The sequence below is a fragment of the Anthonomus grandis genome, chromosome 3 (genome assembly GCF_022605725.1).
Source record: "Anthonomus grandis grandis chromosome 3, icAntGran1.3, whole genome shotgun sequence".
In the NCBI taxonomy this organism is placed as follows: Eukaryota; Metazoa; Arthropoda; class Insecta; order Coleoptera; family Curculionidae; genus Anthonomus; species Anthonomus grandis.
Genome location: NC_065548.1, coordinates 12,197,004 through 12,209,508, shown reverse-complemented (window position 1 = coordinate 12,209,508; position 12,505 = coordinate 12,197,004). Strand labels below are relative to the sequence as shown.

General features: G+C 28.4%; 1 protein-coding gene across 1 annotated transcript in view; it reads right to left on the bottom strand.

Annotated features, from left to right (window-relative positions):
* The window catches only part of LOC126733859 (disintegrin and metalloproteinase domain-containing protein 10-like), a 213,734-nt gene that overhangs the window by 17,585 nt on the left and 183,644 nt on the right, over positions 1–12,505 (bottom strand). The window contains 5 exon segments of the mRNA XM_050437279.1: positions 4,148–4,237; positions 4,240–4,315; positions 7,044–7,172; positions 7,229–7,252; positions 7,254–7,354. Coding sequence (XP_050293236.1) covers positions 4,148–4,237; positions 4,240–4,315; positions 7,044–7,172; positions 7,229–7,252; positions 7,254–7,354 — 420 coding nt within the window.

The window sequence follows — 12,505 nt, the reverse complement described above, 5'->3', positions numbered from 1 at the left end:
GCACGTTTTTATTTCTTTCTAGTTTGGTACTTAATAAGACTGTTTGAGGGCAAAATGGTAAAAAGTAAAGAACCTGTAAAACCGTTTCTCATTTTACTTGATTCGCATTTAATAGCGAAAGTTTTAAATACACAAAAGCGAATTTAAATAAAACTTTTATTACTTTAGGAGAAGAAATACGTAATATTAAATTTGCAGTAGCTTTTATTAGATTGCTATGCTTGTTTTATAGTAAAACATTTTTTTTTAATTTTCTTATCGGGTTTCTAGTATAAAAGGTCTTTAAAATCAGAAAAACTAAATACAATTCCCTTAAGCTTCTCCATTTTATATCATTAAAATCAAAGAGTGCAATCCAATCAGAATGTACATTTAAAGTCGGCCAGACATTTGAACTTCGTAGACGGCAAAGTGCTCTGCTTTGTTTTCATTGGCAAAAGCTCTTTTTATCAGGATTTTCAAAAGTTTTTTTTAAGTTATTGGAACTTTTGGATTAAATTCTGTGAGTGACTAGTTTCTTGCTTAATATTCTTAGTTTTAACAAGAACCATCTAAAAAATTCAAATCTTCATTAAATTTGCCTTCTTAAAATAATTTTTTGACATTTACTTTAGACCCCAGACGACTCAATTTTATTCAATTTTTTTTAATATTCAATTTTTTATTTGAACAAAAATAACAGTAACAGAGCTGACTTATCCTAAAAAATTACCAGTATATATTCCTTCGGATATTTCATTTTGCTTTTATTATTTTTTTTAATAATATTATCTGCTTCTAATATTAAAGTAACAATAATAATTATCCGCTTTAAATTACAATAATCTTTGCAAATATTTAAATTTCATAATTATACTCTTTTTTGTAATAATATTTAATTTTTAGTTAATACAAGTGTATTTAAATTATTTCTATTTTTTTTGGATTGTAATAAAATTTATTTTAAAATAATTCCCGCTTTGCTTATTTTTTGTAAGTTTCTTTTAAATATCAAATAAATATTAAAAAGATTTAAAAAAACGTAAACATTAATAAAAAAGCACTTTAGAACAAAATGATTTATTAGAAAAAATAATAAAATGTATTTATATAATATGAAAAAATAAATTTGTTTAAAATATATAAAAACAAGTTAATTATGCAAACTTTTGCAATAAATTCATAGCTCATAATTAAAAATATATATACAAAAAATTAGTTATTTCTGAATAAATTATTATTTGTTAAAAAAAAGAAAATTTGATAAAACTTTTTTACTAAATTCAATTTTTTTTAAATATATTTTTTTTAATTTCAAATAAACATTATAAGAAATATTTTACATTAAAATTAGATAAAAGTAAATCTTGACGAATAATTTAATCGTCATTTTGACGTTATTTTTTGCATAAGAGTTATCTAGAAAGCCTTCGAAATCATCCAAAATTTGCTCAAAAAAATCGACTTAAATTCTCCAAGAACATAAAGTATTTACTTTACTTTAAAAAACATAAATAATAAACATAAGATAAAGAAAACTAACAAACGTTTAATAAAGCGATAATAAAATACAAAAAAATGCCCCTAAGACGACGCTTTTAGTGTACTTTGAGAAAAAATACAAAAATTTATTATAATTTTTGATAAATAATAGCCATTTTTATTTTCCTAATTATAATAAATTTTATTTTAAGTTAGTTTAAATCACGCTTTTTATTCAAAAAATTAACTGGAACTAAGATAACTCCTAAGAAATCCTAAGAAATTACCAATATAAATATATCCTCTTTAATTACGTTATTTTGCTTATATAATTTTTTTCTAATATGGCTGGCATGTAATACTAATTTATTTTTGCAAGAATATTTATAGAATAAAACAATAATAATTAAATTATGTATCAAATTCAAAGGCAAAAATTTAAATTATAATTTTAGCAATTATTTTAATTTAAATCACGCTTTGCTACTTTTTTACATAAATATCATCTAACTGATTTTTTTTTTATATTTTATTTTTTGATGACCTTAATGATTTTGCTTATTAATTATATGCTTTTTCATTAAAGATATTATTTAAAAAAAACTCAAAAATAAAAAAAAAATTTGACAAAAAGTTGTTAAAAAAATTAAAATGGATTGATAAAAAAAGAAAAATTAATTTTATAAAGTATAGAAAAAAAAATTAATTATGCAACCTCTTCCAATAGCTTATATTAGGAAAAATATATATATGAAAAATTAATTTTGGCAAAAACTTAATTGTCCAAAAAATATAAAAAATTACTTCAATTTAAGAAACAAAATTATTAAACAAAGTAGAAATATAATGTGAAAACTAATTCAATAAGAAAAGTAAGAAACGCTTAGTAAAACAGCAATAAAATAGAAAATAATGGCCCTAAACGAGACTGGTACTTTGGTAAGAAAAAATGGAAAAGTTAATTATAATTTTTGGTAAATAACCGCCATTTTGACTAAACATTTTTTTTCATTGGAGTGAACTAAAACGACGTCAAAATCAATAAGTTCTTTTATAAAAAATCAACTTGATCATAATTAAACCAGAACATTGAAAAAACTAACAATCGTTTAGTAAAACGATGATAAGTTTTACCAAAAAATCATTTTAACTACAATTGTTTAAAAAACATAAAGAAACTACTTTTAATTAAGGAATAAAAATAATGAATATTATTTTAAGGAAAAAAAAGTAGAAATATAGTATGAAAACTACCTCAACAAGAAAATAAACAAACGCTTAGTCAAACAATAATAAAATAAAAAATAATGCCTCTAAGATGACGCTTTTAACAGCCATTTTGACTAAGCATTTAGCCAAAAAGTCTATGTTTTCAAATTATCTAATTCCATTATATCGATTTTTTTTGCCTTAAGTTTATTTATTCATATTTTATTCCTTTTCCACAGTTTTTATTTTAAAAATATTTTAGACCTCGTGTAGATTTTATAATTGTAATAGTTCTTATTGTCTTATATTCATGTTTTTATGTACTATATTTGGCCCATACTTTATTTTTCAAAGGTAGGTTTAATAATTAATTAATGTTTGTTGCATTTTTATGCTTTACAGATACATTGTTATTATTATTATTATTAGGATTAAAAATCAACTTGACCATAATTAAACAAGAAAATTATAAAAACTAGTAACAGTTGAGTAAGAAGCAAATAAAATGAAAAATAATTCCCCTAAGGAGACGCTTTTTGTGTCTTTTGATACCTTAAAATAAAATTGTAAAAAATTATTGAAGTTTTTCTTAAATAATGGTGACATTTGACTAAAAATGTAGCTAAAGTCAAAAAGTCAAAATCATCCAAATTTTTGGAAACAATTCATTACTTAGATGAAAAAAATTATTTTAAAAATATCGCTTTTAAAATAATTTAAATTATAATAATAATATTTTTTTTTAAAGATATTTAATATTGCGAAACGCTTTTGATATCCTTTGGTACCTTAAAAAATTTAGTAAAAAATAAGTTTATTATAATTTTTGATAAAAATCCGCTTCGTTTGACTAAACAATCAGCCAAAAAGAAAATATTGGTCAATTATGTAATTGCAATTGTAATGATTTTTTACCTTGGGTTAAACTAATAAGACGTTAAAATCATTTCAATTTCTATAAAAACCCAACTTGACGTAAGCCAAAGAAATCAAAATAATAACAACAGTTTAGTAAAACGATAATAAAATTTAAAATAATGCTCCCAAGGACACGTTTTCGGTGTCTTTTGATACTTATTTTTTGGTAAATAACAACAACTTTAGATTAAACATTTGGCCAAAAAATTTCTTAGCAAATGTCCAATTATCATTATATAGTAGTTAATTTACTTTAGAGCGAACAATTAAAAATGAATCAATTAAACAAAAAAATTGAGAAAACTAACAAAAGTATAATAAAACACCTGTAAAATCCAAAATAATGCCCTAAAAGCAACGCTTTTTATATTTTTTGGTACTTTAGAAAAAAATTTAAAAAATAATAACATCTTTTATATACGGTATCAAAAAAAATCCTTTTTAAATACGATAATAAATTCAGTTGATTACAACTTAAAAAAAAAAACAAGTTTATAAATGATGCGACGCCCCGATGGTGCCAACTTAAATTAAATATCTTTAGGGAAAATGAGATTACCTGTAAAGCAGCCCTTGGAGCTCCTCGCCTTGTAATTTAACACGGGGTTGATGCTTTTTAAGCTGCACGGCGAGAATTTGTTGTTATTTTCTTGTCGCCGGATGTCGCCCTCGCAAACATTATGAAGTTACCGTCTTCGCCCCCCGGGGTGCACTGTTCCGGGTCATGCTAAAAAAAAGTCTTTATAAGTTCAAACGAAATTACATAGTTCTTTAATATAAAAAATCCTAGTAAATTAAAAAAATCTGGTCATTATGGCAACCCTGCATGAATGTTTTAAGCAAGGAGTAAGACTTCTTTCACAGCGTAGTAGTATGGGTATGAGTTATTGTGATGTTACCAGATGAAATTAATCTAAAGTCTGTACTTTTTTCGTGCGTTTATACCGGGTGGCGCATCAAAAACGAAACAGAGCCAATTACGGCCAGTCCATTAACTTTTAAAAAAAACGCTCGGACCCGTCGATTTTATTTTCGAGGGGGACACTTAATAATCACAAACTCACTTTCCGACCTACAACCCCCTAAGCGGGGGTGACACTACCCCTAAAATCTTAAATGGAAAGAAGGGTCGAGTGATACTTCATTGGAAAGGTCTTTTAATTCTCTTTACAAGGGTACTTGGTTTGGCGCAATTTAAGTAAGTACTTTTTAAAATTTTCGCATTTAAACCTTAAAAGGTAATTTTCAATATTTTTACTTTATCATAGACTACTAAAGGTACTTTTAAGAAAAACAATGCCAGGCAGTAGGACAAAACCATCAAGTATTATTAAATTATGAGACAAAAAATGAGATAGCTCTATCATATTACAGAATATTTTGACCTTAAGTCTAGACATTTAAAAAATTATCGCAAAAATACATTTAAAAAGAATTTGCTTTAGTTCACTATCTCAATCACAGACCACGTTGGTATTAATAGTAATTTATTTACGACAGGTAATAAATATCATTAGAATAATACGGATGAACTAGAGAACGGGTCAGCCAAAAAATTTTACAAATATTTGTAAAATTTTCTTGTTGACCAAAACTAAAAATTGAATTATTCTCAATTTATGCTAAATGTAGTACGCTGTTAAAAAGGTGATTTATATTGCGGGACTGTTTTTTTTAGGTAATACCTATTTTTAAAAATAAAAATGGTGCATACAACGGCAGAAAGAGTTGAAATAAGAGCCTTTGACAGAGTAAGACATTGCGTAATTCTAGAAGAAAATCTAGATGTTCCGCCATATCTCATACTATTGATTCAATTTTATTTGAGGTTGAGGTTTCAATATGTGAAGGGTAAAGGGTGTAAATCTGTTGTATACAGAAGTACTTCGGGAGTTCCACAGAGATCTAATCTTGGCCCTCTTCTCTTCTTGGCTGCCATGACTGAGATCTAATCTTAGGCATGCCAAGGATGTAGTTTTTGCAGATTTCAAATGTTATTATTTAATTAATTCGACTGAAGACTGTGGGACCCTTCAGAATGATTTTTGTAATGTAGCGACCTAGTGTGAGCCAAATTCTTTTAATTTAAATTCAAGCAAATGTATGTAGTGTATGTCCTTCACTCTGAATAAAAACCTATTTCAATATCACTACACTTATAACAGCAATAAAATAAAGAGGGTTAAAAAACAAAAGGATTTGGGTGTGACTTTTGATAAAAATATATCCTTTGACAGTCACATTCTAGCTAAAATTGAGAGTGCTCAAAGGTTTGCAGGTTTTGTCACAAGAAATACAAAAAACTTTAATATCTCCTCAGTACGATATTTGGATTTCTGCGATCGAAAGAGTGCAAAGAAAATTTTTGAACTATCTTTATTTCAGAAAATATGGTGTACCTACAACCAATGTGGTGAATGCAATCATAACTATTTGTTAGGTGTTTTTCATAGACTATCACTTGAAAAGACAAGGGAAAAAGTACTTCTTTGTACTATGTTTAAGTAGCTCAAGGTAGGCTCATGTGATAAATTTAAAATAATTGACCAGAAATTGTGTAGCACAAACTAAATATCTTGTAAAATCTTGTAAAATGGCACATTAGTGACCTATGTTAACTAATAATGTATTTACTGCTACCTATAGACTATAGACCTAAGTTTCTATTTTTTACTGTAATATAGTTTAGCTCGTTCGTGTATGTTTCCTATTATTTAGATAGATGTCTGTAACTGGAATTAGCTGTTGATATCTTTATGAATAAATAAATAAATAAAATAAATATTAATCAACTCCAACCTGTTATTAAAGAGAGTCAGGAAGCTTTCGCGCCACTTCAAATCCAATGTTTACAAAGTACTTTATCTCCAATGTATTCTCCAATCTTAGTGCTGCTTTTTCACTTATTAGTATAGAGTTAATAACTTGCCATGTTTTCCAAAAGTTACCATGTGCTTTTCCAAATTCTCGCGCAAAATATGAAGTTGTTTTGCTTGTATTGTGAACCCCTTGACTTGCCGGTCCAACTCTTTATATTTATTTTGTAGGAATATGCTTTCTGAATATTATTATTTTTTTTCTAAAAAAAATCCCTTTTCTCTCCATTACATTACGAATTATATTCTCGGGATCATTAAACCAACAAGGAGAATAATGGAGAGATACTACATTTATCTAAACCTACAGGAAGAACCTAATTGCACGGAAGAGTTTACTAATAAAAATTTGGTTTCTTGAACTATTTCAGCTAGTTCCAAAATCTATAAACTTTAAGTGCAAATCACATATTAGAGATTCTACTATAACGGTAAATAAAGCTCAGATTATTTGAATTAAAGAAGAAATAAAAAGTTGCCGCTGCATTTATGAGACTTTGACTTTTTACAGATCTAAGTCTCTTTCCGAATCATAGATAAATATTTCGAATACAGTAATTCTTACCAAATTAGACTTACCGGTGAACCAAAATTATGTCCGATCTCGTGTGCAAGCGTCACATGGCTTACCGCCGGCGGTACGTGCTTCCCATAATTGAGGAGCGTAACGATTCCTGTGTTCAATGATTTCATACTACCTCTGTAGTGCTAAAAAAAATCGAATTTTATTATATTTCTTATGCAGGATGACTTAAAAGAGTTACTCCGTTTTTCTCGCAAACTCCCCCCGGCATTCTTTAGATCGCCAGTCCAAGCTAAACCTAAAGTACCCATCTCGAAGTCTCGGTAAGTGAACATGTAGGCAAGACAAAAGGCGTCATAGTCTTCCTCTGAAAATAAAAATAGAACTAAATTAAATAGAAAAAATTAATAATTAATTAATTTATTAAATCTGCTGAACAATATTCATAAGTCTGAAAAATAACCGAGAAAATTCGTTTCAGTTGTAAAATTAGGATAAAAAAATAAGATCTGATAGATAAAAGTTTCTAACAGATATTAAGATGCAAGATTTGTAAATTCTTAGGTGATATATTTAGTAAATGGATGAACATTACAAATACAAACCTTCCTAAATCATCGGTTATTCTAGGATTTAAAAAAAAAATAAATAGGACAAAAAAAACCAAGAACAAAATTAAACAAAAAAAGCAAGACGATAACAGATTAAGATAAAAAATCATTGAAAAAAACACTGTTTATGGTATTGCTTATGGGTATCTTTATAGCCAAGAAAGGGTAAAATTACAAAAAAAAACAATAAATAATTTACGATAAAATAATAGGGTTTCTATGTGAAATCTAAAATTAATTTAACGACTCAGAAGAACATTCTTTACAAATTTCGAACTAAACTAATTAAGTTTTATTACTTTCAAGAAGAGAAACCATAATAAAGACAGTATATATCATCTGTTTAGACTCAACTCATTTTAAGTCCCTTAACTCATTTTTAAATTATATACTTCGTTTTAATTTTAAATGAAAAATAACCGCATCCAGACAAGAAAGACCCTTGTGAAATAAAACGAAATAACTCCAACTTTAAGGCATGTTTTACGTCTAAAAGTTATAATGAAAACGCAAGCTGTATAAACATCCCAATTTTAAAATGTCATGAGAAAAAACCGTGTTTTTTTTTTTTTCAAAGCAAGAAAAAAGTATTCAGCGACTTTCCCATTTTCGCGAACCAGTATACGCTTTTCGCGTTTAACTCTTTATTTATTTAACAGTTATTTAATGCCCTTTTCCAGACGGTCGGGGGATTAAAAAGTTTTTCTTTTAATGCGCGACCGTTCGGTTTTCCCACTTTTCCAAATGCGATTTTTCTTTAAAGAGGTGCGTTAGTGCTCGATAAGGTTTATCCGGTATTGAGTTGTCAAAAAAAAACCGATAAAAGTAAATATTTCTTTTATCGCAGAAAGTATTTGCATAAAGTTGCGAATTGGAAATGAAATAAAAGTTTAAAAGTCGAATAAAGCCAGGATACACGAAATGGAATTTGAATAATTTAATAATAAAACGGTTTAATGCTGTATTGGAGTTTATGGTTAATTTCTAACATTTTCCAATTTAATGCCTTAATTGATAATTATAATATAAATTGCTTTAATTAGGCCTATGAATTAATTTTTGGATGTAAATAAAAATAAGTGATTTTTAAAATCACACTTCAGTTCAATTAGTGATTTTTTCCGAACTCAGTAAAGAAACATCGATTCTTTATTATAAAAAAAGTAAGAAAATAAAATTTAATCTTGAGAGTATTGGAAATTTTAAATGTAAATAGCTCGACTGAGATTTTTGTAGTATTCCTTTTTTCAGCAAAACTGGTTGCACAGAGCATATTTTAAATAAAAAAATATTAATTATGTCAAGTCTAAAAAAGTTACGGAATTAAAAATAATCAAAATGTTGCTGGTTGACACAATTACGGTAATATTAAAATTTGCCCTATCAAAAAAAACACATTTCAAATTTTTTTAAAAACAAAAAATAAATGCTAAATATCTTCGTTGTCTTTGACTTTCGGACTAGGAAAATTTAACTTTACTTCAATTTTTTTAAAAAGAATCTGCTGTTAAATTATTTACCAATATTTACACCTTATACATACAACTTTCTTTAATTTTTTTAATTTCTCCTGTATATTGTTGGTACTATAATGGTGATCTTACCATAGTTTTGTACTATTAATGTATGTCTTTAAAATTCTGTCTTAGATTAAATTTAGTTTTTATCTATCCGTAACGCGTAAAAAAAAAGCTTTTTACTCTTTCTTCTAAACGCAATCTTTCCTTAAAGAGGTGCTTTAGTGCTCGATAAGGTATATCCAGAGTCGTAAATAAAAATAAGGATTATGAGTCCGGAGTCTTTAACAAAGTGTTTCTTTCCTTATAATCTTGAAACTAACATAAAATTTTTATCACAGTAGTGGTTTTGAAAGCTTGGTTCCCAGAAACCAGTGAATAAAAATTGAATTTATCCCGTTATTTCCCAAGTTTAAATAAATTAAAATTACCTGTTATGCCCGAGTTTTGCAAAACTTTTGAAAATTATATTTTTAAACAAAAAAATAAATAAACTAATTATATTTTTCTGTGAAAATTTGTTTTTTTGTTTCTAAAAATTTTTTTTTATTTTTTAAATTGAAGTTCCATTTTTGGAATACTGGGAACACATGGGTGCATTAAAACCAACTTTAATTTTTATGAACAAAAGTCAAGTTTAATTTAAAAAATCATGAAATAATTATTAAGTGGACACATGATAGTCTTTAAAACAAGCCTCATGTAAATTGAGGTTACATTTCTCACACATCTTAGTCGAGTTTTTGTGAAATAGGGCGCACCTATTCTGTTTTGTGGCTGGAATAATCCAATGATTCAAACCATCGTACCTAATTTGATTATGGTTCCAAGCCTCTAACGGCTTTGATGTTTTAGGGCGTCCTCCAGTTGAAATAGGCCTTCCATATTTTCCTAAATATACCTGCACCCCTTCTCTTCGAAACTTTAAAAAATCCACTTTTTTCGCCATTTGGTTGAAGTCTGTAATACTGCCAGGCGTTATGCATGCACGAGTCCAAGCAAAATGCGAAAAGACTCCACCACCATTTCTTGGAACGAACCCCAATTCTATAGTTGTGTATATTTTGATCCATTCGGTCCACTCCACCCATATATTTATTATATTGCCCGACTACAAAAGGCTGAGGAACCAGGCATTTTTTTTCTCACTGGAAATCCACCGACTAACTTGACCCACAGGATTCACCGGATCGCAACTACTTATAATTAGAATAGGACGGTTATCATTCCATAAGGTATCTGTTATTTGAGAATTAGCGTAGCATAGAATAATCAAAGCTGCCTCTTGTACCCTTTTTTTCTTGCATTCTATTGCACAAAGGACAATTCCTCAATCTATTCCCGTTGATTGTACCTGTATATCCTACTCCGATCTTCTGGAGCGAATTGAATAATTTTAGGGAGGAAAAATATCTGTCGCTATAAATTTTAAATGGGACATTTTTCGGGAGATTTTCCAAAAAGGTCATCACTACAGATCCTTCCAATCCTAGATCCATGTAGCGCCTATTTGCTTGTTTACCTTGATAGGGATTAAATTGTATTAGGTACCCAGATTTTTCACACAAGGACTATATTTTATAGCCGTACCTCATAGGTTTACCTTTTATGTACTGCTTCGCTCCATGCCTTCCGTAATTTGGTACCATACTTTCATCAATAGATAGTTTTTCGTTAAGCGGAGCATAAGACAAAAATCGGTCGTTCAACATGTTGAAAAGTGGTTGCAACTTCGCAAATTTATTGTCTTGTTCTAAATCATTATTATCAGCACAATGCGCAAAATTTTTTAACAATTCAAAACCGATTTCTTCGCATTGCGTTTGCTACTAATGGATTGTATGTATCAGTATCCACCTCCCAAAGCATACGCCATCTTGGAACTTGTAAATACCCGGATAAATATAAAAAACAAATAAAGCATTTTAGTTCTCCTGCATCAGTACTCAAATTATGATTGCCTTTTTGTCTGGCATACAAATTAAATATTTCTACTAAATAATTAAATATTTCCATATCAAAAAATGATTCAAAGCACGCAACAGCATCTGGAAATATGTCGACATTTGCGCCAGGTCTTTCGGAGACACAAATTGTGGGAAGGAGTTATTCAATTCCACTTTTTTCCAGCTTTTTTCTAAATTTCTTCTGTTTATATTAGCTTGGGTTACCAAGCGAGCTAAAGGTATATTATCGCTATCGTCGTTTGCATTACCATCAGATAATTCAGGAGAGTTATCGTTTACGATAGAATGGCCTGAGGTTCCTGGTTGCGAACCGATTGCGAAGATTTCCTCAATATTTTTATCCTGTCATTATCTTCAATATAAACTACTCCATCAATGTTCTTTATTTTAGCACAAGCTTCTGACTGCATTTGACGACCACTAAGGTGATTTACATTAGCTGAAGTAACTTCATCATCATCAGAATCCTCTTCAGAATCCCTTCCATCGTTTGGAGGTGTAATAAAAACATCTGCAGCCCAAAACTGCTCATGTTCAACTAAATCAATTACTTCTTGGGTCGTGTAATAGCTACAATAAAAAAAAAATTATGTCCCCGTTTGTTCCCAGTGTTCCAATATAGAAACAACCTAAAATGATCAAGTCATTTAGTAACTTTCAATAATATTCGTATTGGGTATATAAAATATCTTGAATTACATCACTTACAATAAATTCTTTGCAGTAGAATAATTTAATTATCAAAACTATAAAAAATTATACTTACTTTTTTAACGCGATATTATGAACTTAAAAAAAAAATCAGTAATTAGCACACTAAATGCGGAAAATTTGCAAAAACGCACATCAAACCTTCTCTTATGCTAGCCAGAACGACATTAACATGACCGCGAGACGGAAAGAGCACGATTCTCAGAAAAGAGAGGGGGACAACGTGGTCGTTCCGATTTTGGAACACCGGGACAATAATGACATTTCTAATATCGGAACTCTGGGAAAAAACGGGTTAAATTATAACTCTTAAAACATTTAATGTATATCATAAAGTCAGGTTACAGGCTTTAGTTGCTGTTTTTTAATCAAAATTAAAACGATTTTAAGTTTAATTTAAAAATGTTCTTAGGCAATGACTTAATATATTTCTAAAAAGTTTTTTTTGCCCTTATCACTTGCATTTAATAACATAATTATCATCATTCCTAAAACTAGTAAAATTTTTTTTTATTTCCCTCTTTTAATAAAGGATTTAATTTACTTTATGTATGTAAAACCAACAGTCTTTTTGACGTTATCATTGTATAGGAAACATTGCCCTTATCAACTTTGAATTATATCGTATTAAGTTCTGTTTCATTTGGGATGCTTGATTAATTCCCTTGCTTTTCACCGGGGTGAAAATATGGGTGCAAATAGTTAAGCTTTA